At 37.5% G+C, this 27,006-nt stretch overlaps 2 protein-coding genes across 2 annotated transcripts; both read right to left on the reverse strand.

Annotated features, from left to right (window-relative positions):
* Positions 1-4,706: 4,706 nt before the first annotated feature.
* LOC107600511 (tumor protein p53-inducible nuclear protein 1-like) lies at positions 4,707-10,733 on the reverse strand. Its single transcript, XM_016292444.1, has 4 exons — positions 10,490-10,733; positions 8,372-8,690; positions 5,910-6,261; positions 4,707-5,281 (listed from the first exon to the last, which is right to left on the reverse strand). The coding sequence occupies exons 2-4, from the start codon at positions 8,493-8,495 to the stop codon at positions 5,029-5,031; spliced, it is 729 nt and encodes a 242-aa protein (XP_016147930.1). The 5' UTR covers positions 8,496-8,690; positions 10,490-10,733; the 3' UTR covers positions 4,707-5,028.
* A 6,211-nt stretch (positions 10,734-16,944) lies between these two features.
* LOC107600512 (N-acetylglucosamine-1-phosphodiester alpha-N-acetylglucosaminidase-like) lies at positions 16,945-24,196 on the reverse strand. The gene is made up of 10 exons (XM_016292445.1): positions 24,135-24,196; positions 23,837-23,912; positions 23,531-23,639; positions 22,515-22,643; positions 22,230-22,429; positions 21,308-21,355; positions 20,958-21,086; positions 20,124-20,255; positions 18,724-18,805; positions 16,945-17,200 (listed from the first exon to the last, which is right to left on the reverse strand). Exons 4-10 carry the CDS (start codon positions 22,640-22,642, stop codon positions 16,969-16,971), a joined length of 951 nt encoding a protein of 316 aa, XP_016147931.1. The 5' UTR covers position 22,643; positions 23,531-23,639; positions 23,837-23,912; positions 24,135-24,196; the 3' UTR covers positions 16,945-16,968.
* Positions 24,197-27,006: the final 2,810 nt, after the last annotated feature.

The following is a 27,006-nucleotide window of genomic DNA, read 5'->3' on the forward strand; positions in this document are numbered from 1 at the left end:
CTCCTGTGAAACAGAAACGTAACGTTAAGTTACACGGTTATTAACCAGCACCTTTTCAGCCTAAATTAAGAATAGTGTAGTTACTACACATCTAAAACGTATTTACATTAAAAAAAAAAAGCATTTAAGAGAAATAAACTTACTTGCAAAAAAAAGGCTTAACAATAAACACAAGCTTTAGCCAATGAGATGTTACATGAGCAGAAATATCGAACGAATTTTTATAAGTCATACGAATAAAAAATAATTTTAAGTCGAAAGGCACTGAGAGTAAATGCAAAGTCTACACAAGCAGCAACATGATCATCTGATGTTTTAACTGAAACCAGAAATACATGATCCAGTTTTGTAGGTTTATGAAAGGACGGTCCGCGCCAATTTACATGAAGCGGGAGACTACAGCTGCCCCCACAAAAACCCATCGAAGATGTATTTAAAGCGCATTAAGCACCAGTTTAACCGAAAATACAGTTAAGGGAAGCCTTCGGTTACCCATACCACTTTTCACAATAGCAGTTATTTTCAGAAAGAGTTTACAAACGCACGTCCACCTAACTTACACACAAGGATCTAATCTGGCGCCTAGCAGAACCGGCTAGCTTTCAGCAACATCCCCCTCCGAGGTCGACATTACATTCAACGTTTGCCTGTGAGATACTTCTAAACACATTCATTGCGCTTTCTGCCTCAATAACCGAACGTTAGCTAAAACAGCTGCTTTAAGGGGTCCCGAAGGGATCTTCAACTTTAGTCGTAACGTTACATGACTAAGTTAAAAGGCACAAACTTCCGTTTTAAAGCCAAAGCAACATACAACAACAGCACTGTGCCTTCTAAAACATGTTTACAACACGATTTTAACGAAGTAACATTAAAATAAAAAAGATTACAGGTGAAAGAAGACTAAAGTAAGCGTCCTTACCGCAGTGTTCAGTACGAATGAATGAATGGATGGCGCCAAGCTTTATATAGTCCAGCGGTTCGCGGCTACTGCGCATGCGCATGCGCGGCGCTCTTTTCAGCCTTTAAAAACAACCCGAAAAACTATATATAACATTGTGTTTTGGGGCTAAAAATGACCAGACAGTCTTATGTGTGATGGTTTAAAAAATCTGCATGGAATTAGAAACGATAATATCGATTGTTTGTTAGAAACCTACAGGAATGTTTGTGGTTTGTAGACTTGCTTTTAGCCGCGTCGACCTTTGGTTTAAAAAATATGTAAAAAACGCGCTTTCCTGCTTTCCCGGTTAAACGAATCCGGGGCTCGAGGACCTACTGCATCATATGCGGGTAGGTATGTGTGTTAAAAGTCGCATTTATATGAAATAATGAAGAGTTTTTGACTTTGAGGAGACGCTTCCTAGTTTGACAGCTACTAGTGGGCGGGGATTTGAATCGGTCTGACCAATCACGGTTATTCTGCGAGAAACAACGTGCTCTTGTAAACAAACCCATGAGAGGATTCTTATTCTGACAGGCAATGATAAGCGTATTGAAAATGATACTTACCATCAGTGTTGGGGAAAGTTACTTTTAAAAGTAATGCATTACAATATTGCGTTACTCCATAAAAGAAGTAACTAATTACGTTACTTGGTTACTTTTTATGGAAAGTAATGCGTTACGTTACTTTTTAAAATCTGAACAGGGCTTGCTTGTTTGTTTTTAAAATAAAAAAGTTATATTTTTGGCAAATATAAAAACCTTTTCATACCAAAAGTGAAATGAAAAAGCCTCAGGCTGAAGGGAAAGTGGATTTACATCCGTACAGTAGAATGCAGAAGAAGACATTTCAACAGACATACATTTGACCGCTTTTCCACCCGGCAAAAGAAACACTCAATAACACGCAAGGGAAATACAGTTATTCTGTCGCTACAAGAGCAATGCGACAGCTCTACTTAAACACGTAAACAAGCAGCATTGTATTGTTTTAACCTTTTGAAAAACGACAAAACCCCAGGAATAGTTTTTGGAGGGATGTGAAAGCGGCGCGAATTCTTCAAACAGTAATCCCGCTCAGCCTTTTTTGTTTTGTGTATGTTAAAATACGTCACATCCGGGGTGAGGGGAAATATTGCTACGTGCAATATATAAACAAATAACTTCTTCTTCGCGTACTACGTGTCTTCCAAATGCAGACATCCCCAGCATTCTATTTTGCATTAACATTTACAAAACAAAGTTATGAAAATTCTGAGGAACGATTTATTCATCCAGTACAAAAGCTACTGCCACATTCAGAAATGAACTTTCTTATTAAGAATGTATTAAAATGCATTTTAACTTGTGAGGAAATAACATTACGTTTCCCTGGCCATATAAAACAGTGTCACCCAAGTATTAATTAAAATATTATATATCATATACAAATCAAGTACTAAAGAAATTACAACAAAATCCACAAGTCAGAAAAAGCAAATATGGTATATTCTGATTTATATATTTTTACATCTGATTTTAGTCAGTAATCAAAGCCACTATATTAGCTGCTCATTCAGCATTGCTATAAGAGACTATAAGACTATACATGCTACAGGTCACTAGGCACAAGAGGATTAGGAATCAATATGAAAAAATATATCAAATGGTCGATAACAGAAAAAGTTCAAACAAAATGCATTTTAAATATATTGGGCATTTTTGACCCTATCAGTAACCTCTAAAAGCGCCAATGCATCAAGGAGAAGAACGAGGAGGGCATGATTAAACTGGTACAGTTAGAAATCTACTTTATTAAGGTTAATACCCACACTGGTACAATGAATGATAGGCTTGCAGTAATCATGGCTTGGGATTCTTTAGAGATTAGCTGTGTTGAGTTACAGGTTGGGATGGGTTCTTGAAACGCTCATGAGTGGAAACCTTTCGTTATAATTTGGTGTGGTGATTAAGTTACAGTATAGCTTACACATGATGCCTGAACATGCAAACACCACCTAGTCTATAAGCCGTATGTCATTATATTTGAACATTTCTGTTTACTAGCAGAAAAGGCAGAAACCTTCATTTGATATTAAAACATTTATTGAGAAGGGAGTATACATAATGACAAATAGTTGGTTTCGAGACATTTGAAATGAATTTATTTGCAAATTATACTACTCATATAAAACAGTCTGTGTATGACATTTATCCAAAACGTATCGGTTCAAGAAAAAGATAAATAAACAATGCTAAAACCCTACACTTTTGGCAAAGTGCTGTATTATTCCAGTAAACTAAAAAACAAAAACAAAAAAAAAACAGCCAAAGCATAGTCTAAAACTTAGCAATGCCACAGAGAATTTTCTCCACACAATAAACACAGAAAACATTTGCTACATTTCGTGTAAAAGTTGACAGAGCAAGTGGCTCACAGAGACAAGGTAATCCTCTGTGCATAGTAAAATTACATTTGTTTGTGTCCCTTTGGACAAATTTCAAGTTCTTCACGGATGCATTGTCATACTGTTCACCTGGAAGGCACATGATCCCCAAATGCAATTCAAGGCAAAATGAAATCCCTGTTATGAATACCAAATATCAGGTGTCTACTGACATAGTGGAAGAGGGCCTCTCCAGTATTACTCAAGGAATATGAAGAGAACCTTACGTCCCTCCCATTCCCTTCGTCCACAGAGAAAAATGTCAGAAAATGCAATATACTGCTCAACACAGACTGCAGCAAGAGAAAGAAGAAAAGCTGTAGGTGAGCTGTTTTCCTTGAGTTGCTCATGCATGTAATATGCATTCGAATGAATGTCTCGAGTCGTTTAGGGGTGACATTTACCTTGGCATTGTCACGGAAATTTACAACACCAGGTCGCGCGAGATGAAGGAATAAAGAGTAACAAACATAACCTACGAAGAATTTTAAGTTCGTTGCTACTTTTCAATATTTTGCTGTGTAACTAATCAAATAAAACATGAAAAAGGCATACAACACAAAAAGTCACTACGTTGAAAGAACTAAAAAAAAATGTAAAAAATGCTAACAGTTTCACTCCATCGTCAAAGGCTTTAACAGTCAGTTAAGAGAAAGAGTTTGTTTTCACAGTCCTCGGAGGAGCAAGCTTTCATTCAAAGTGTGAGACACACGTTATATTAAAGATTTACATCAATTACAAATATTTCCACAAGGTAACATACACAAGTTAGAGGTTCTCCAGTATGTACAGAGACAATTTACCATCTGCAAGTAATCTGCATTTTTAGCAAAGAGCAAAGGTGAACAGTGATGACCCTGAGACATGTACTGCAGATATAGAGCAAACATGAAAATTAACATTACAACACTTGATGTCTTTTTTTGTTTGTTTTTCACCTGTTGGAAAATTAGCACTACACAGTCATACATCAAATCAGTCACTAAAAATAGGAAAAACTGCTTACATACATATCTATGCAGATAACATACACTCTTATCAACTTCATACTGATATGTAATATATTCAATATTTTTTTTCTTTTGAAAATATTTTGGAAGTTTTTTTATATATATATTTTACATATTTTGAAATCTACTGTGAAAACAAGGCTTTTAGTGATAATAAACCCAGTATATTTAAAATGATTTAAAAGAGAAAAAAACAAAAACAATGAGGAAGAAAGCACTGATCTACAGAATCACAGGCAGGTTCCTTCCTAACCAGAAAAGTGCTGCTGATGATTTCATCACTGATGTGATTGAATTTAGTATGGCTTAAAAAAAAAAAAAAAAAAAGCAAAGACAAGACAAGTTAAAGGCATTGAAAGTGCCAAGCTGCCTACACATGCTCCAACAGAGCACTACAACATCGTGCTCACTATAACAAAACACTTGGTTATTCAACCTTCATGACATATAACATAAGACAGAACCAGATGGAGTCTATAAAGGAAACACGATGCAGACACATTCAGCTCGAGCGGAACCTGCCGTGAAGTAAAGTGACCTATGGCATTGATTCTAAAGGACTCCGTTCCTTCTGGCGAAAGACCAATTCTCCCAGTGTGGAAGGGGTGGCGTGCAGGGGAGGACGGGGGAGTGCAGTGGGGACCGTCTCAGTAGTTATACTGCCTCTGGCCCGGCTGGTGAACGTAGCCTCCAGTGGCTTTGGCCTGTCTGGCTCCACCATCGCGCAGCAGGTTGAGGCGGCGGAGGGCGTTGCGGGACAGCTGCTGGCGCTCCACGTTTTCACGGATGCGCTGGGCCAAGCGGCCGTTCTTGGTCTGTTCCAGAAACCCGGCGTGAGCAGAAACCAGAGCAGGTGTGTAGCAGCCAGAAGGGTGACTGGGCCGTCGCTGAACATCAGATCTGCAAAGCCAAACAGAATCTGTGAGATTCGACTATTTCAGATTGTTATATAACATTTTTACACAGCCCTCTGACATTTTTGATTCTGATGGGTCAGACGCAACATTTCGAGGTCTGGTGGTTTCGAGGATAACTTTTTTTGTAGATTGTAATGCATTATAACACAAACAGTTCCAATTTACATCAATATCTCATGTCCACATAATTATTTAATTGGTGAAATGCCATGTAATAAGTTGTATGATTGTACATGACCCCTAAAATTTTTTTTGTCTTGACTCAATAAAGTCTTCAATAATTTGTGGCCATTTATTTACTACAAGTAGCTGTGTAATAAGCAAGATAATGTACATCCAGACAGCAGTTAGCACCAAATAAACCCCTTCAGAGTGATACACTTTCAAAAATAAGGACACAACGCGGTCACTGGGGTGGTACCCTAAGGTACAAAGCTAAAAGGTACACCTTTGTACCTTATTTTTCCCCTAAATGAGACACATTATCACAGTTTTGTACCTTTTCCTGAGAGTGTACAGTGGAATAATCTCCTGACGGGTTTTATTCTGTGATAACAACCAGCTGGTTGTACATTAACACTCACAAACAAAGCTCTCAATCTGCCCTTTACCTTAAAATCGATGGCTCACGGATGCCGTCCTTGGCAGGTCGTTGACGAGGGCTGTGAACGGCGTACACGGACATGCTGGGATGCTCGATCAGAAGGTTCTCCAGAGGACTGGTCTCCAGCAGGACCGGAGCTCTGCCTCCAGCCATGAAACACGGCGGAGGGGTGATGAACCAGCTCTCTTCCAGCCCACATGTCGCCTCTAGACGCAAGAAGTTGCCGTCCTCTGTGTCAGTGTCTGCCGCCGAATCCAGAGAGGAGCAGGAGGAGCAGCGCACGGGAGAGTCCAGGGGAGCGACATCGTCAGAGCACACCTCCACCAGATCATCTCCACACACACCGGAGCAGGCCTTCGCTACAGGAGCAGACAGCAGAGAGGATGTTACTACATGGCTTCCTATAGTTATCGGTTCATTGGATTTTAACAAACTTCTCTCTGTAACATTTAAACATCAGTGTTTAACTTGTTTTGCACTGTTCACACTATTCATAAAACCCCAAATTCAGCATGAAATGGAAATTGTGATCATTTCTCTTCCCTAATGTGAGTGAAACTGCTTCTTGAGCAAGAAAGAACGATGAGGGCACATTAAAAAAAAAAAAAAAAGAGGAAGAGTAATGTGCCCAGATACATTTTTTACTTTAAACACTGCAATACATAAAATCTTTAAACTGTCCATTTTAGTTTCATGGTGACTTCAAACTTTTCAAAGCGATTTGACACTGGAAGACAATACAATGAGGGGAAGGGGAAAAAATCCCATTGACACTGAAGAAGTACTAGGCCTATATTTCATCCAAGTCATATGTAGAGTGTAGCATATCACACAAAGTAACTTGGAATGCTGAGAACCCGTAATTCATCACTGGTTAATACTGAAAACATCTGAACATGTTTGAGATATCTCCGTCTATATATACGTAATTGAAGTATCACCAGTTCTTTCGAAAACAACTCATATGTTTAGACAGAAACTGAGAGAGTAAATATTTTGCACACACTCCACTTTTATTTGTATTCTTCGTGGCTCCTGGCAGGCAACCAGAAAAGGTGTAAACAGCTGGCTTTTGGGCAGAGCCTCTGAGACGCTACACATTTAGTGTCCTCTAGAGGGCAGTGTAATCGAACTTGACGTGGACAAGCACTGCAGAAACTTGACAGCCTTCACATGAAGTTTATGTGACAAATTTGAAATTACAGTGATAACACCTTATATTTACACCAAATGTAACAAGCCCAACTAGTGATTAGAGGGTCCCACACCCATAATGGTGTTATAGAACACACAGAACTTCCCTTGCACAGAGCCACACCTTGTTTATCTGTAGCCTTGCAGCGTCCTGCCAGATGACATCAAACATATTCTCAACTCGGCTGCTTAAGAAGGCTTTTAACCCTCTTATGGCACTCTTCAATGTCCCTGAGAAGCCAGTTAACCTTTAATCCTCTGACCATGACTTCCGTCAAGCTTTATGGTTATGAAACAAGAGAAATGTTTTTAATCTCCATTCCCTTCCTGCCTACCTCAGCCTTCAGGCAACGAGTGATGCTTGGAATCGTTCTGTGTTCAAGGCCGGCACGTTTTATGTTCATAAAAGGTAACTTAATCTGTCCTATTTTTATCGTAGACACCACCATAGACACTTTTGTCTGACAGGCTAAAAGCATTGTTGCCCATAAACGTGTCTGTCCTAAAACAGGGAACTGGACCATCTCGATTGCCTTGCACTTGAAATATTCACACACATACACAACATGAGAAGGCCTGTATTTGGGCAGGCAGCTTATGAGAGGCATCATGTTAATGAGGGCATAGCGTCTGTGCCAGGGGTTACAGAATCTGTAATATGGCTCCTGCAGACCAAGTCATCAGTATCAACCGAGGTGATCTAGGATCGTCTCATGAATAAGAGGATGTTTGCATAGCCATTCTGCGCTGATTCTGGGGGAAAATAAGCAGGAATTCTGTTCAATGCATGTAAAGTTGATGCAAAATGCCGTTTGCGACCCCTTTTATGTACATCATTGGACAAATTTGAGAGTAAAATGGGATATTCTATGTATGGCAAAACTTGGCTATATAAACTGGAAATTGATCTGATCAATTTCATGCTGACTTTATTTTCATTTCATGCTGACTTCAACATTATTTAATGGATGGTATGGCCTAAGTGACATCAGCGGAAAAAGAAAGTTGATTCAGACGAAGAGCAAGTAGATTTTAATTAAAGATTCTGAAGACACTGGAAATGGACAATTAGAATAGCATGCACCAATGTTCACAATAAAGTTACAAACATGCATTAAAAAAAGGTTACAATTACTTGAAATGCTGAGACTGCAACACCCTCATTCTTTTGATACAAACTGCTTGTTCATTTCTGCATTTAGGGAGAAGCTCTTACACAAGATCCATATTTCACTTCACTAATCAAAAACAGGAAATGCAAGAAAGATCTCTCACCTAGATAATCGACCAGAATCCACTCATCGTCCTCCTCCTTCTCGTTGAAGTCTGGATCCACAGGACATCCATTGCCCTCCTCCAGGGAGTCTCCAAACAAGATGCTGGTGAACCTCTGGAACATGATATTGTCAGAGAGGCGCGAGGCTGGATGGTCCTGCTGGGAGTGGGCAAGGGCCGGGCTCTTTGGTCATCAGCTGCGGGAGCCGCTTACTGAGATCTTGGTAAAGGTGCTGAAGTGCATTAGTTACTCCTTCTCAGCTGAGGAACACCTGATGAAGATCAGCCATAGCTCTTGTTGATTGTGCAAAAACAGGCCCTGGAGGACAAGCAAGAAGATAACCGTTTTGTTTACGAAAATGTACACAAAACCTGACCAGCCTTCAAGTACAGAACATTTCCTGGTTCTGTCATGTTCTGTTGTGATTAGCCATAAATTACAGGTCATAAAATACAGACGGATATTCCTGAGAACAGACCAGCCAAAACAAAGCAGTCTAAAGTATCTCTGCTGCCATAGATACTGCCTGTCCTCTTCACATGAAGCTGATGCCTATGAAAACTGATCTTTGCACAGATACACCCAGCCTCCTTCAGGACTATGACTCATGAGGGTACCCTCATCCGTTGTTTTGCTTGCAACAACAAAGAGAGACAGCTGTGAAGTGAAGGGCTACAAGCTGTTCTTTACCCCACTACATTATTAAACCAAGACAACCAATTAATTCTCCCTTCCACCTGCTCATATAGTCATGGCAGCACTCTTTGTTTGTGTGTTTAGGGGGATGGGGGCTATTATGGGGTCACATACATATAATAAGCACCCTTCAGAACCCCAAAAAGAGGATTATAGACTGACAAGCAGAGATAAGCAGGACTGGGATGGCCTTTGTGTCAGCAGCCCAGAGGAAAACTGTACTGCTGAGAGGTCACTCTTTTATAGCTAAGGAGATATAAATTAAATACACAAAGAACTCCATTATGTATCAACTTGGTTTTTCATTAGGAGATCTTCACTACATACACATTTCTCAAAGGAAAAGCAGTGAAGAGTACCATTTAATCTCTCTGTTGCTGCAAACAAAACAAAAGAAGCTCTAAAAATAAATCATTAAAAATGTTAACACAAAATTGAAATTGAACAAAAAACGTCTATGTACTTCATGTAATAATAATTTAAAAATGCAAAGTGCGAATTAAGTTGTACTGTACTGTGCTCATGCACGTGACATGACAAAAAGAAAAATACAATTAAAGCAGAATATATTGGAACTGCACTTCCTTTTGAAAAATCATCTTAAACCACACCAAGCCTGGTCTTAGGCTGGGATCCTACCCTGGCCAAGATTGTCTTCAGCTGATTTAGCTGGTTTCCCCACCAGACCAAGTGAAAACTGGCCAAAACCTTCTGAAACCAGTGAAAACCAGCAAACCATCTTAGATTACTGGTTTAAGCAGTTATTTTAAGCAGGCCCAAAACTGAACGCTGCACACATTTCAATGTTCATTCACTGATATTGTTCAAACTGCTGGGCCAAAATGGATACAAATGGGAACAACGTTTAATGTGGAAGCACAGAACAAAACAAGGTACCTTACACTTAAGGTAATACAGTTAACTATCGCAGACGGATCAAATAATATTAATAACTGACCCATGCATTAAGAAAGCGTGCACCGTCGTGCTTATTACAATCTGAATAACTGTACAGGTGCAAACATACACGAAAGCTGTATTTACTTGTCATATATGATGGGTTATTGACCCGCACACAGAGCCTGGCCGGGGGAGGGATGAGTGTAACCCTACACCGACCGACTGGGCGGACCGCGAACCCAAACGCTTCAACTGACTTAAACTGAACAAAGCTTAATCCGTAACATCTGAACATGCGCACATTGCAGAAACAAACAATGAACATATCAAATCGCCTGCAGGCTTTGACAGGTTGTGCTATGCAGAATGTCGATATATGTAAAAACATTTTTTCGTAAATACGAAAATTTCGCTTTTTTTTCACAACCTACATTGAGTAAATGTTGATAATACATTCATAGTATTTCTATAACGTATTAATGCAGAATGTCGGTCGATCCACAACAGAGGTTTTAACTCACCTGCGGCAAAAAGTAATGTAAACAGGAAGAGGGTCGGCTTCAAGAACAAAAACAGATCACTTCAAGTGCTTGAGGTAGATTATTTGCCGTGCGATATATAAAAAATATATAAATACAATTCTTCCCGGAAGAAATTAAAAGTTTCTGGACCCTTTAGTTCGGAGTTTTGCAGTCGGTTCTTTTTCCGTTTCTTCTCCGAGGTCTCAACTGCTCCCTTTGTTATTGTTGTGGAAAATTAACAGCTGATCGGTCGTTACGTAGCTGAGGACAGCCTATGGGCGGGACTTGTTAGAACCCCCTCAGCCAATGAAATGGCGCCCCTGACTATGACTGACTGTCACCAACGCACGTGACCTCATCCCGGGAAAGCAAGACCGGGCAGAGCACTCCATGTTAAGGAGTGTCACTCGTTTGTTGGGTTGTACAAAGTTTTTGAAAATATTCTTTAAAAATATAATGGTTCAATAAACCTTACATATTGTCATCTTAACGTTTGAACCATGATTGACAGAGCAGGATCATGTAAGTGATCAAATGTACTGAAGACAGAACTATAAAATCATTTGGAAGAATCTACTGGCATTACATAACTGAAATGACTGGAATTTTTTCATGAAGTTTATCTTCAACCAGACAGTGCTAAAACATCCTGATGGCTCTAAAAACTTTTAACTATGTTAATGTGTACCTTACACAGTTTTCATCCAACTAAACAAACTGTTAAAAGAAAACAGCATACGATTATGTACAGTCAGCTGGTTTGGTCACCATGAACCATGACATAGCATCCTAAAAATGTATTAATTTACTTACCAAATAAATAAATGGACATAAAATATAGATTTGATTATTGGAAAAGAACATGATTACACAGCTTCAAAATAGACCTATCTGACCACAGAATGTATGACTGACCAATCAGAATCAAGTGCATCTAATAATTATTAAAAGACTTGAGTAAAACTGTAATTTTGGGGTAAATTGTAAATGGTATATTCTTTTTAGCTCTTTATTGAGTGAAAATGTCTAGAACAAAACATTGAAATCCTCCCTGTTATAGATGTAGGTCACCAGTTTTTTGGGAACAAAGCACTCCACCCCCCTCAACACAGCTCAGATGGATGTATTCAAGAAGCCTGTTTTGCTAAGGTTCAGCCATGGCCCATTTTCTGCCCCTGCTAAGACACTATAGTTTGAACAAAAGGACTTACCCTGGTGAGTCAGCAGATCTAATAAAGCAAGCTAAACATGTTATTGCGTCATCCATATATTCAGATAGCTACATTAATCTATATAGATAATATATTATATATGATCATTATTAATAGCTAGTGATATTAAAACACATTTATTTAATTTGACGTAAGATGAGCAAATGAAAACAAGGCTGTGAGGGACAGTAACACCATATAAGCTCACAAATGGATGGGAGTTTGTGTGGTGGTCTTTATACAGGTCCATACACATATTCTCAGTGGTAACCTTTTTGTGAGTTATTCTTTGATGGAATACAAGTGTCCATGGATGACGAAACTCATATGTCATAGAATTCTTGTGGCATTTCCAGAGCCTCTTTTTCTGACGCAACTAAATGTCAAAAGGGGAGTGTGATGAAGAGTTTAATCACAAAAAGCACTACGTACACAGACATGATCTCTGAAATGATGGTTTACTACCTGACACTTAGGTTAAACAAAGCAGACTGAAAAATCAAACACATTGCATAAACTTACAATGGCCCCAAAATGTATTTGGAGGATACGTGACGCATGCATTAAATATTCAATTGTCAAACAAAATGACATTTAGTTTCAAGAAATACTATCACAATCACACTGATTACATTTCAAATAATAATAAACCAAACTGGAAAACCGGATTTGGGCACTTTCTGGACATGTCAAATGTTATGAGCTACACCTGTGAACTTGAACTCAAAATGTACATAATTTAAAGTGCGCCTTGAAGTATGCATCTACATTTTTAGTATACAGCAATTTGAAGTTCTAAGGCCATCCATATAGTCACAAGAAAGCACTACAGTGAAGTAAAAATCATCTGGAATGAATTTGTAATTGTAAACGTATGTGCATGGTCACAAATGTCAATCTTTTGACTCCATTAACAAAGTTCACTTGAAAGCAATCTGTAATCACATTGCAACACATTAGAATCCTCAGTAATATCTAATGTAAATCAAGTTGGAAATGAAAATGCAGATTGAAACTCAAAGCACCTAAGGCCTATGTGTGACTGTTAGGGTGGAGGGAGATCAAGAGTACAGATGATGATGCAAAGAAGCTTAGTGTGACATCTGGGTAGAGGATTGCATCATGTGAAGAGGACAGACAGGCAGGTGGAGGCACGAGCGTGTGTGAGTCAATGAGCTGTCAGCCATGACATCCTGCACCTGTAGGTCTTGTGGTTGTGCGAGACTGCATTAATGTTGAGGCTTGTAAAGAAACTGACGTTAAAATGTCGTAGGAATCTTGTGCCTCTAGAAATATTCCTCTGCATACCAAACCCCTTAAAGCATGTAGTAAAAAAGTGACAGCATGATGCATCAAGTTAAGGCCTGAAAAGCCCTGAACAATTTTTTAAATGTCAAATTGAGAAAGATATACTTTGTCATTGAATATAATGTAAAGACTGCATTAATGTTGAGGCTTGTAAAGAAACTGACGTTAAAATGTCATAGGAATCTTGTGCCTCTAGAAATATTCCTCTGCATACCAAACCCCTTAAAGCATGTAGTAAAAAGTGACAGCATGATGCATCAAGTTAAGGCCTGAAAAGCCCTGAACAATTTTTAAAATGTCAAATTGAGAAAGATATACTTTGTCATTGAATATAATGTATGATATCACACTAGTATGCCAGTATTGCACTTTTACTGTTGTTAAGATAGTGTCATTTTTTAGAGCTTGAGAGGAATACAATATAAAGCTTTTTAGATGAGGGACGACCCCCATCCTTAACCTTGTCAGATGCAAAATATGACAAACAGATGAGTTTTGAGTTATGTAGTGGCAAAAAAAGTGAAAATTCCAGACAATCATTAAAAACAATGACAAAGCACACAAATGGCTTTTATTAGTCGTTTTGTTGGTTGTTAAAGGTGACCTAATTTGGGACCCATGGACTCAATGCTATTTAACAACTTTTGAAAAGACAGAGTCTCTCATTTGCATTTTATATGGCATAAATATATTGCAAGGAGTTTAATGGAATAGCAAGTGACAAACAATGCTACTGGCATGGCATTTAAATACTACTGACAAACCAGCACAAAATTAAATGAAACACGATGAAGCACAAATATGTTCTTTGTTGAAATGATCTAGTCAGAACAACCACTTTAACAAAAATTTAACAGCACAATAGAATCCACATCTTCATGTTCTGTGACACACACACATCTGTTCCTGAACACAATTTTCTATTGAACACACCCAGGAGAAACAGGCTTATACCTTTTCTCTGGAAGAACACGCCTTTCATTTGCAGTCTGTGCAATCACAACCAATTGTGTCCTTTAATGACCTGACAAATTCATTATCAATTCTATCTCAAAACAGATAAAACAGCAGTGTTTTTGATTAGCAGCCTGACATGTATGAAGCAGTACATTAACAATCTTTATATAACCTAATAAGTTCATTAAAGCCAAATTTTAGTAACTGATCCAGTGTATGGAAAATAAAAAAAAATTGGAATGTAAATGTATTTTGAGAGGGTGCTCAGTGGAAAATCAGCCATTTTGTGCACAAACATATATGCAATATAAAAAACAATTGCCATTTCATATAGAAAAAAAATCTCATAGTTCATATTTTGTAATCATTTTGTTTCATACATTCATTGAAATTCAAAAGGCTATCCACCAATGATCCTGCATGAACCCAAGAACATAAACAGGGGTGAAAGTAATTAAAAAGGTCACGCACATAGGTTAGGCTGTAACTAACCTCAATGTCAAGCCAATCTGAGAGCAACCAGACGATCTGAATTAGAGAGATCCAACATAACTTTCAATCAATCAAATCTTTAATGGCACAAGGAATTGTGCAAACAAACAAAATGTACCATTGTTTATTATGCATGCTCTTTTGATAGCAATTTCTATTGTTTAACAAAAGGACACGCAACAAAATCACTCACTTAAAATGAGTGTCAGCAGCCTCAGACGCTCTGATTAGCATCATGACCGAACCGTGGACAAACAAGTACCCTCTTTAACCTGTGTGGCATCTGCCTTGATTAGATTGAAATAAATAAAAAAAAAATACATCAAAAACCTGGATTGAAGTCTTTGTCCCGGTCTGCTTTACACTTACAAGGCGATCAGCATAGCGGTCGCTTGCAGTGAAGAACATATGCAAAGCAGGCAGTGAGCTAGGTGGAAGTTAATAAACAGTCAAATGTTTCACACTGCTGACAAACACCTTTCACTATTATATGACATGATATTTCTGAAACTTTGTAACTTAAGACATCATTTTATGGGCGAAAAAGATGTACAAGCTAAATTTTACCTCAAAATAACAACAACAAGAAATTATATTTTACATCATAACATTAATGTCAAGCAAGCAAATTTCCCCCAAAATTCTCATTATCGTAATATATCTAGGTGTTTTGCTTTCACTGTATTTTATTTAAATTGAACCGTGGACAAATAAGTACCCTCTTTAACCTGTGTGGCATCTACCTTTATTAGATTGAAATAAATAAATAAAAATACATAAAAAACCTGGATTGAAGTCTTTGTCCCGGTCTGCTTTACACTTACAAGGCGATCAGCATAGCGGTCGCTTGCAGTGAAGAACATATGCAAAGCAGGCAGTGAGCTAGGTGGAAGTTAATAAACAGTCAAATGTTTCACACTGCTGACAAACACCTTTCACTATTATATGACATGATATTTCTGAAACTTTGTAACTCAAGACATCATTTTATGGGCGAAAAAGATGTACAAGCTAAATTTTACCTCAAAATAACAACAACAAGAAATTATATTTTACATCATAACATTAATGTCAAGCAAGCAAATTTCCCCCAAAATTCTCATTATCGTAATATATCTAGGTGTTTTGCTTTCACTGTATTTTATTTAAATTAGCATCTATTAAAAAGTACAAGCAGTACCAAGATGCATAAATAATTTACAATTTAACAGATATAATTTTTTTGTGTTACAGTTATGAGAAATAAGAGATTATTATATATTCAAGATGAAAAGTGGGCAGAGAAAATTTAAATACCATCACAAAAAAAAAAAGGTTTAGAGTCCAAAATAGGATTCATTTTTAAGGGAAAAATATGATTATTTATACAGTTGATTTGGGAGTTTAATATGATCTGGAATATTTTGACAGGTTTAATGAAATTCATCCTTCCACATGTCTCTGTGTTTGCCAGTGAAACATTTAAACTCTTAAAACAAGACAAGCCTAAATCTATTTGAATGCTAAACAGGAAACAACACAGGAACTACAGACTCGAGTAAATGTTCAGAGCTAAAACAGAACCTGACAAAACACTTCATCTCAAACCTCTTCCCAAAGCCCGGATTCACTGCTTTAGAACAGAGAGAAGAAAAAGAGCAACTTTGAGCTTAGCACAGAAGAAATGTCCTTCTCTTGCTTTCCTCGAGAGTGTGAAAACAATCCAGGCCTTGATTTTTTTCTTTTTTCATATCGTGTTTCTATGGCTGGTTCTAAGTGCCTAAGACAACACACAAAACAGCACCATGATAAGGCTGGCAGGAGTTGGCAAGGCGTTTACAGAAACAAAAGGGCTGAAATCAAACTAAACTGAATGACCTCTAGAGCCACTGGAGGAAGAAAAATCATTCAATAAAACGGTTTCAAAATAGCAGTTTGGCAAGTTCCTGCAGGAAGGATTCCTCAAAAAGAGTTCATAGTTCAAAACTCGTCTGTTCCTATGGCAACAGGCGGAACAACTCGGCCATTCTGTCAATAAAAAGGCTTTGTGGTGATATTGCTTCTCTTCTCATCTGAAGACCAAAATAAAAGTCTTCACTGAGGTCAATGAAATAGTATTTTAAACTATGAATGATGAGAAACTGGTTCTTACATTGCTAGCAGCTACTATGAAAGTGTACTGAAAACCCAAACAAACAAGACAATGTGCAAAATGCAGTCAAACTGCACAATCAGGGCACTTGGCATGTGTTGAACTGGCGTCTACAGACTCAGCAGGGGCGAATGTGAAAGCACTGAGCTGCGCAGACAGCTGTTTGGATGCTAACGCCCATCTCATTGTCCATCATCGCCAATTTGGGCGCCCCAATCCAAAGACGGATCCAAAAGCTCATAGATTCACAGCAGGAACAAACAAACCCTTTCCTCGTTCTCAGACTAATGAGGGCTTGTTCAGGCTAGCTAGCTCGCTCGCTCTCTGCTGGATGGCACACTTGCATAACCCTGCACAAACGCAGACATTTTGAAACACGGTTATGAGGAGTCTTGCGAGTCAGAGTCTTCTTGCTGAAAAATAACTTTCCCAGACTTCATCCCCTGTCCTCTGCTTCGCTCCACGGACCCGTTGATCTCTCCCAGTGGCAAGTAGGAGTAGTCCGCCCGCTGTCCGCGTGCTTTGCATTTTCTGCACGTCTGGATAAGGTTACCGGCGAGGCTGGCCAGCAGCGACGTTGCCAGGATAGCGCAGACAACCAGCCAGCTTTGTCTGCACACATAAACAAAACACTCTCAGGGGGAGGAGTTGCACTTTGACCTCTGACTCCACCGCTGCTGCCCACAGCCTCCACAAAGCACTTGACTGCACAATCCCTTACTTGCATGTGAAAGGCCGAGCTGACTATTAAATTAATCTGTGCCACTCCACTGCTGCAGAGTTGTTTACCAGTACAGTCGGGGGAACTTGGTTCAGATCTGTCCAAAAGCTCATTCTGCTAAACAAGGGCCTGGAATTTGTCAGAGTGAATTTCCATGGCAATAATCAAGTTACTCAAACATGCAGATAGGGACTGGTATAAATGACAAGTGGTTTGAGATAAGATTTTTTCTCTCATGCTGTGGAAACTGTGGCTTTAAGGCATAGGAAAAACATGTCCTATAATTGTACCCAACATTTAGTTTTTAAAATTAACAACATTTCCACTATGAAAATGAACCAGAGAGACAAATGCACCACTGTGATTGTATCAAAACCACCTGTCCTCAGTCCACAATTCAATATTTCACAGAAAAAAAAAAAAAAAAAAAAAAAAATATTTTCCTACACATTCCTTTTTTAAATGTATGGTCATAGTTTTGAAGCTGTAAAACATTTATGATGTTTTTTTTTTTTAAATAGGCTCAATCACAGATTCAGAAACAGAAGCAAACAGTCTACAAGGTGGTTGTTTTGACAACTATGAAACATTGATTGTGTAATATAATTCATAATTTGAGAAAATATTTGGATTTTGTCCTTGCATTTATCAGAAAGCATTTCACTGTTTATCAATGGTATGACATACATTTAATTAATTAATTCATTCATTCATTCTTTTTCAGTTTTTTCAGACACAATCCCAGTAAGTTTAAGTGCAAATGTGCTATGACCAGTGATGTTATTCTTCTTCTTCATGCATTATTCTGGACCCTTGAGCATTGTGTGAATTTAATATAACCCACACCAAAAGGTGGAAAAATATATATATATATATATATATATAAAACTATTAAAATATATATTATTTCTTATTATATAATATATAATAACAATGCTATATATATAATTAAATATAATATTATTTTGATAAATATTACAGTCTTTATAAAATACTGAGTTATGGTCTTAAAGTATATTTTCCTGTGTCATATATCAGCTCTATTTCAGAAAATATAAAGAAATTATTCTGGATTTTTAGACACATTTTCTCATTTAGACTAGGACTGATTATCAACTAGAAACACCAGAAAAACAAAACAAATTCTGTATTTAATACATATTTGCCATGTAAAATTAGTTATATATTAATTATATTTTTTTAATTGTAATTGCATGCTACACTTATAAATATTCATAAAAATTATTTTATTTGAACGCACACATGATTTTTGTATCTGACAGTACTGACACATAGTAAGTAATAAAGGTTGACAAAATTTTATGTTTTGTCTTATTTCTCAAGAAGTGGTGAGAGGACACATGTTGGCTTCTGCTATGGTGTGTGTGTGTTTGTTTGTTTTTGGAGCACTTACTCAGACAAATAGGGTTTTGGAGCATGAGCTTCCACCTCTTGTCTCCATTCCCTCCACATCTGGGTAGCCAGGCAGTGACCAGCTGAAAGGTTGTGGGAAAAAACAGTTTTTAAAAAAATTTTTTTATCAAATGACCAACTTGAATAGGTTTCAAAAATCTGCGAGGGGAAATCTTTCGCACACACATGAGATCACATGGATTGCTATGGAAATGATTGGATTTTGCCTGTGAAAATTTGCAGAAAGAGGCAAATGTGACCGCACCTTAACAATTCATAATGGACACTGATTTTTAATATATAATATTATTTAAGATATCAAGAAAATATTAAGATCTATCAAATATCCTTTTACTTTTTTCTCTTAAAGTTCAATTATAATATCAGTCAAGCTTTTTGCACAAGAACAATCGAAATGTAACTTTTATGACCATTTGCAACATGCTCTCTGAACCTTAAAATTAAACGGGTTTTCTGCACCCATTATGGTCCAATACAGCTCACACGGCCCTATTATTCAGTTACAGACTTGGGAAAGCCTATGTTAGATTGTGCAAGAACAAAAAGTGCTTTTTGCAGTTCCAAATTCCAAAATTTGAATTTACATTTGGAGTTCAGAAATTATAGAACGTTTTCAGAGTGCAACATTTTATAATGAAACATCAAGGAAAGATCCAACTGGATATCAAATCTTTCACAGAGCAAACAATGGAGAAGGATATCACCTAGAAGACAGAGAAAGATAAGCAGAAAGCTGTTCACGTGCAAAGCAGATGGGATCATAATGAGCCTGTTCCTGAACTCCAGAGAACAGGGGTTTGGGGTTTATTATTTCTCTGCAGGGAAGTCGGAGAAAGCATCTTCTTCTCACGTTAAATGACAGAGGTCAGAGAGTTGGGATAGAATGAGCTGACAAGGTTTTTTTCTGGTCTTGACACAAATAGCTTCTCTGTGGCAGAGATCATCAGTAACACGAGGGGCTGCTGGGTAGACTGTGATTCTGCAAGGTCTCTTTTCTCAACACCCCCTCCGCAAACACCCAGCAGCTTTGTTTATCACAGATTGTTTGAGGATGTGTGTGTGCAAGTTTGAGTAGAGAGGTTGCAATCATTTGATAGTGAGAGAGTTAATCAGCCCAAAGTTAAGTGGAAAAAGGCTGGTGAGAAATTGAGATCCGTATTTCAGGCAACTTGAGTGCCACGTTCTACAGTAGAGAACTGTGGACAGACACTAGCATACACACACATATAGAAGGACAATGAGGAATGCTTATGGCCGAAGCTATAAGCAGAGAGAGTTATGTGCAGAGATAGTGTGAACATTAAACTGATCTATAGAGACGTCACACGGGGAATGTGTCGTTTACATGTCGTGTGAGTGCTAATAGGGGCTGTACCGCACCTCTGTGCAGGCTGATGTTTCTCTCTCCTTGGTATGTGGTGTTGCAGCTTCCTGTGACAGATTCACATGGGCACATGTCCTGGCATTGGCACGGCTGCTTGCAGTTCAGCCCGTAGAATCCAAGAGGGCATTCTGGGACGACAAAGAGAGCAGAGACACAGTTAAGATAATCTATTCTAAAGCAGCATTGCATGCATTACTCAAGGCAATTCTAGAAGGCATTGCAAGAAAGAAAGGTTGGTTAAAAATATGTTTTAAGTTCTGGATACTTCCCTTAATATTTGTGTGTGTATTAAGTATTTTTTGAGCTTATTTTAGTATGTTAAGTTTTGTGCTAATATCAAACTGTTGGACTCAATGAAGAGCAAGTATTTGCTGACATTAAGTTCCTGCCAATGAACAGCGTTTCATATCAGACAAAGCATTACAGCAAAAGCAATTCAATTTACATTCAACTGACACTCTCATCCAAATTATTTTATTTTTCTATTTATTTTATTGTTATATATATATATATATATATATACATACATATATATACACACACACACACACACACATATGAATGAGTGTATTTTCTCATCTTATTTTTTATCTGCGTGTTGTTTGTCTCTGTGTACTGGTAGCCTGTGACACTCTAAAACGAATCCCTTGTATGTGCAAACATACTTGGCAATAAAGCTCTTTCTGACTTAACTTACGCACATGTTTTATGACATAAGCTTAGGCGTCTCTTAAACCTATATCTGGAAATATAATCACCCACATGTTAAATAGGTTTATCAAATGTGCATCTGTCAATATACCGAAAGCAGTTGAGATTAGACTGCATACCTCTCTCGCAGAAACCTCCATGGAAACCAGCAGGACAGGTGCACTGTCCGTGAACAGAATCACATGAGCCTCCGTTTGCGCATGCACATGTTTGATTGCAGTCATCGCCATAGAAACCTGCTGCACATACTGCGAGGATACAGACAGATGTTATTCATTGTAGAAGTATAAGCATTTTGGTTTAAAATATCTAAAATAACCACTGCTGACTTTAATAAACTCTTATGTAAGAGTGAATGACTAAATGTAAATGTAAAGGTCTCCCAAGTAAAGAGCTACTCAGATCTTTATTTGATAGTTTGATCATTTAGAATCTGTATGACAGGCAGCCAAGCTGATTTTGCCCTTACCTTGGCTACAGTTTAAACCCATCCATCCAGCATCGCACACACATCCATCTGTTCAGAGAGAGGGATAATAAAGGAAAAACAGAGAGAGAACTGTAGTTAATGGGTTATAAAAAAAGAATTAAAAAAAAAATTAAATACTACCTTATATGCAAGATAATTTTCTCTGTTAAAAACATTAATTAACTACAAACAATCTGTAAGTTTTTAACAATACATTTCATCTAGTGTAAAGGATGTAGTTTAAGCTACATACTTTATACAAATCAATGTCAAATGTCGGTAACACTTTATTTTACACTAGCCTTTATGCATAAATCATTAGAAAGGTATTCATCGTAATGCATATATATATATATATATACACACACACATACACACACACATAAATAACTGTAACCAAAGTTAAAATGCATTATAATATTTGCAGATTCCTTGTTACATCTAAAATAGATTGTTTGTCAATATCAGGTTATGTGGCTACATAGTCATGTATTTAGATAAGCAGACATAATGAATATGTTACGATGAATAAAGCTTATTACAATTATTACAAGGATTAATGCGTTACATTTTCTCAAGGTGTAACAATGAATAGATGTGTTATGTATTATAACTGTGGTTAGAATTATTAATGAGATCATATAATGCATAATAGGGTGCATTACAATGCTCAATTAATGCATAAAAAAAGCTTCAAGTAAAGTGTGACCATAATGTCTTTTTGCGTTACATTTTCTCAAGGTGTAACAATGAATAGATGTGTTATGTATTATAACTGTGGTTAGAATTATTAATGAGATCATATAATGCATAATAGGGTGCATTACAATGCTCAATTAATGCATAAAAAAAAGCTTCAAGTAAAGTGTGACCATAATGTCTTTTTGTGATGTAAAGGAGTGTATGAGAGAGAGCGACTCACTCTCAGTGCAGATTCCATGCTCTCCACATTCAGTCTGGCATGTGAGATTGGCACATCCTGGGCCGCTCCAGCCCTGCTGGCATACGCACTGGCCCTCCACGCAGCGCCCATGTCCGCTGCAGTCCTCCGGCTGGCACATCCTCTCATGAACACACAACACAGTGGAAACCGCCCGTGGGCAGTGCCACTTCGGAGTTTTGCTGGGATTTAGGTGAAAATGTTGTGATAAAACTGCCAAACTCAGCACACTGTTGTTTGCAAATGTGTAGTTTTGAATTTACACACCAGTAGTCTGAAGGGTAATTGGCCAGGGATCCGTTGAGGATATAAGTGGCCGAGCCGCCTCCATCCAGATTGATGGCGTTAATGACATTCTGTTTCTTCAAAAACTTTGCCACTTGCCAGAGGTTCATTCTGCAAAGATAGCAGTTTAGGAAACGCGTGCAAAAATAAACTGAACTAAACTGTACCTGAACTTCTGGTACGCACTAGTACGTATTTGGATTTAGCTGGCCCACTGTGGTTTACATAAAGGTTTTAAAACCAAGCTGAAACTTTTGAAAAGCAAGCTGCAAAAATAGGTTATTCAGAAATCATATGTCACACAACCATGAGAACACAACTTAGCCAACCATAATAAAGGTACAGATAATTTATACATAAATCTTATGCATGTTTAATTTCATTTAAGGGAAACGTTGGTTTAATAAAGGGCCAGAGTGACAAGATTTTTCCCTTTCTTTTTAAATATTTTTCTAAAGTAAAACATTATTCTAATCTCATCTAGAAATCATTGAAATATGCTGATTTGGTGCCCAAGTATTCTTATTATTTATCGATGCTGAAAACAGTTGTGCTGCTTAATATTTTTGTGGAATCCATGATAGATTTATTTTTTTAAGGATTTATTATTGAATAAAAGAACAACATTAATTTGAAACTAAAATCAATTCTTTACTGTCATTCAATTTAACATATCTTCACAGCAAAAAGTGGGGGGAAAAACCCTTACAGAACCCAAACCTTTGAATTGTATATTATGACGTTTTGTTGCAAGAGACCTTGAGTAACATTACAAGTGAACTCAAAGAAACAAAAAAAAGCTAATAAAGTCATGAATATACCCTCCCTGAATGAAAAAACGCATTCTGCTTTTGCATTGTCTTCTTGAGCAAGGTTCATTTTGGGTTATTTAGTGTTGTAGCATGCACAGACAGACAGACAGGCAGGCAGAAGGGGAGGAATCAATGTTTACAGTGATAAACAACTGAGATCAGCTCAGGTTCAAAGTCTATTCTCACCCTCTTACACCCGTTTGACCATCGACGTGGAAGAGGATGAGTTTGCCCTCTGCATCGTGACCCACTGCCGTACGGGCAGATATCACGTCCACAAAGTACTGGAATTTTCCTGCAATATAAAAGATTAATGACCTATTGAATGTTGTATAATAATCTTGGAGCATAGATGTATTCAAAAACAAAAGGACAAGTGCCTGAACTACTGTTGAAAATACAGTTTTTTTTATATAGGGAGGAATTTTAGGGAGCCAGATAAACAAGCTTATCATATGCTCACACTTCAGACAGAATCTTGTCTAATCTTACCAGTCTTCTGTGTTTCGTCACATTCTGCCTGGATGCTCTCATTGATGTAGATCTCACCGTTTCTCAGCAGCCACACCACCCCACTGATCAACTGCACGAAGTGAATACTTTCCGTACCCACTGTGTATATATATATATATATATATATATTACACATTAGGGAGCCAGATAAACAAGCTTATTATATGCTCACACTTCAGACAGAATTTTGTCTAATCTTACCGGTCTTCTGTGTTTCGTCACATTCTGCCTGGATGCTCTCACTGATGTAGATCTCACCGTTTCTCAGCAGCCACACCACCCCACTGATCAACTGCACGAAGGGGTTTATCTGATCCAGGATGTCATCCTCCGACAGATAGCTAAGAAAATACACAAGAAAGAGCAAGTGAGACAGATCTAGGCTGGTAACTGAAAGGCTGTAGGTTCAAACCACATAACGGGTTTGCCTTTGAAATATGTTTTAGGCACAATTTTCTTTCCTGTGTTGATGCAACTCCTATTGAAATAGGAAGGTGGGTTGGGATATTTTTTGTAAATAACCAGATGCCATTTAAAAGTCTCTTGTTCATGCTCAAAGCTGCATTCATTTAATCAAAATAAAGAAAAAAAAGGTGTGAAATAGTTTACTTATTAAAATAAGTGCTTTCCATTTAAATATTTTTAATGCATAATTTATTCTTGTGGTGGCAAATTTTCAGCAGCAATTACTCCAGTATTCACGGTCACATGGTCCTTCAGAATAGGCCTGTCACGATAACTTTTTGTTGTGCGATATATTGCCCCCGAAATAATTGCGAAAAGTGATATTACGGTCATTTTAAAGACCATTTTATGCCACTGAATATATAATCATAATATAACAGCATAATAATGCAAGAAGGCCTACACGCTTTCAAATGACAACAAACTTTTAATTCTTAAGAATATTTAGATCATGGAAATTAAGTATCAAAATATTAGATACCTTAAAAAACCTGAGTAAATAGTAAATAAAAATTTTCTAACGAAGTTAGAAAGTGCAAAGTAACAAGTAGAAAAAAGAAAACTGCACAAAGAACTTGTATGGAGATTTTTCCATCTACAGATTTTTCCCTGACCTTCTTTTCTCTGTAAATTAAGGGTGCACACTATTGCTGAAAAACTCAATCACTACTTAGCAGTCAGATGTTCGTATGCACAAAGGCACAAATCCCTAGACAAGGCCATATCTGCAGATGAAGCATTTTTTAAATTTGAACTAGCACCTCATGACTACACAATGTTATGTACGAGAAGCTGCAAAAGACACAGGCGCAAGTGGAATGTAAAAAACACGGTGACATAAATTTTTTAAATAAATATAATGGGCGATATATTGCATCCCCAAAAATGATTGAGGTCATGTACATATATTGTGCGATAAGTCGATATATTGATTATTGCGACAGGCCTACTTCAGAAATCATATTATGATTGCTGAAAACAGTTGTTCTGCATAATAGGATTTCATGATACGTTGAAGAACATGGATGTGGATTTTTTTTATAACATTATGAATGTATTGTAAATGCAAATATTAATTTTGATTAAAAAATAAAAAAAAAAATAATAATACACACCTTACTGACCCAAACTTTTGAACGGTTGTGTTCACCACACTTGACAGACTGCACTATGGACTAAAGCAATAAAGGCACTTTCAAAAATACATTCTAGCAACTTCCTTTACAAAAAAAAGCTGACTGTTTGGAAAGGCAACAAAGTATAAATATGATCACAACCAAAGGCACATGAACCATGATTTGCTACTTACTACTGCTAGCCAGACGCTATTTTAGTGTTAGAGAAAGAGCATTTACTTTGCTAACCGGCATGAACTAAAAGCCACAATCTTTAACACCAGGCTGGTCCAAAAGGTTTTCCCAATAATACCCGTATTGTATTTCACACTGGATAAAAGTGTGAACTAAATGAAAAACTTAGTAATTAGCAAAAAGCAAACATTTGATTTGATAACGACTACAGTGTCAGCAAAGCAACACATAAATAATCCCCTTGCTAACTGGCTGACCATGTGCACTATTTTATACTCCATTGACTATAGGCTGTTTTGAATTGCTTAAAGCTCATCCAGGTGAATGTCAAAATATGCTATATAAACACCTTATCTAACGTCAGAACATTCCGGTTAAAGGCCCTTAACGTCATAATGAATGACAGACCGAAACACTCTGGGTACATAGCGTTCCAAAGTACTGCCTATTATTAAGCGCACTGGCGCATTATGCAATATTGCCATGTTTTTGTAAAGTTTCTATTTTAGGAAACAGATGTTCTAGGGGCCAAGCATTCCCACGACTTACTTCCTCCAAATTCTGCACCCATATTTAGGTTTAGGTTTGTTACAGCACCCTGCAGTGCAGGAAACCACTTAGTCTTATGCTAACTGATAATGTGGCAGTGCACTCAAGTACACTAAATATCTTCTTTTGTGTTCCACAGACGAAAATAAATATCATGTGGCTTCAAAGAAGATATTGAGAGAATTTTCATTTTTGGATGACCTATCCCTTTAAGGGTGTGATACAGATATAAAAGCACAGCTTAATTATAGGCAGGTCAAAAGTACACCAGCACCCAACCAGGAAGGTCTAGCTCAATTTTCTATTGTTTCTCGAGTCTCCACAAAAAAACTAATTAGGCAACCGATGAGGGATGAAACTGAAACCTAATTATAAAGTCTTTTATAATAAAAAGCTAATTGCAAGCGATTTTCAAAATAAGTCAAAACTGCTAAATACATCAACTCAAGAAGAACAGGCCACAAAATTGTCATTTTAAATCTCCATCCCAACCAGGGGTTTGCAAACATTCAACTTCAAGAGTTTTGATCATCATCTGCACTACATAATACACGTCCTTACCGGAGGCCTTTGCATTGGGACAAACATACTCCTAGGTATATAAGCACGAAATTCACGGACGATGTTGCCATAAGACATACGTATGATACAATAAAATAAAAGAAGTTACTGTCCCGTTTATATCCGTCTTCTGCTATGAAAGGACTTTCACGTGTGCTGGTCATATGATGCGAGTCACGTGAACTGATCTGATCTGTCATTCATTTTTTCGCTCGCTGTAAGCGCAAACAACTGTGCAAAAACATTTAATGTAAGTAAACTGCA

The sequence above is a fragment of the Sinocyclocheilus grahami genome, unplaced genomic scaffold, assembly GCF_001515645.1.
Source record: "Sinocyclocheilus grahami isolate Dianchi unplaced genomic scaffold, SAMN03320097.WGS_v1.1 scaffold285.1, whole genome shotgun sequence".
In the NCBI taxonomy this organism is placed as follows: domain Eukaryota; kingdom Metazoa; phylum Chordata; class Actinopteri; order Cypriniformes; family Cyprinidae; genus Sinocyclocheilus; species Sinocyclocheilus grahami.

Coding starts and splice junctions, on each gene's coding strand:
- LOC107600512 (XM_016292445.1), bottom strand. CDS start 22,642: ATGAACCTCTGGCAAGTGGCAAAGTTTTTGAAGAAACAGAATGTCATT. Junction 21,087..21,307: donor GGGTTTAAACTGTAGCCAAG/GTAAGGGCAAAA, acceptor GTATCCTCGCAG/TATGTGCAGCAGGTTTCTAT. Junction 20,256..20,957: donor TGGAGGTTTCTGCGAGAGAG/GTATGCAGTCTA, acceptor TTGTCGTCCCAG/AATGCCCTCTTGGATTCTAC.
- LOC107600511 (XM_016292444.1), bottom strand. CDS start 8,495: ATGTTCCAGAGGTTCACCAGCATCTTGTTTGGAGACTCCCTGGAGGAG. Junction 6,262..8,371: donor GATTCTGGTCGATTATCTAG/GTGAGAGATCTT, acceptor CTGCTCCTGTAG/CGAAGGCCTGCTCCGGTGTG. Junction 5,282..5,909: donor CGTGAGCCATCGATTTTAAG/GTAAAGGGCAGA, acceptor TTGGCTTTGCAG/ATCTGATGTTCAGCGACGGC.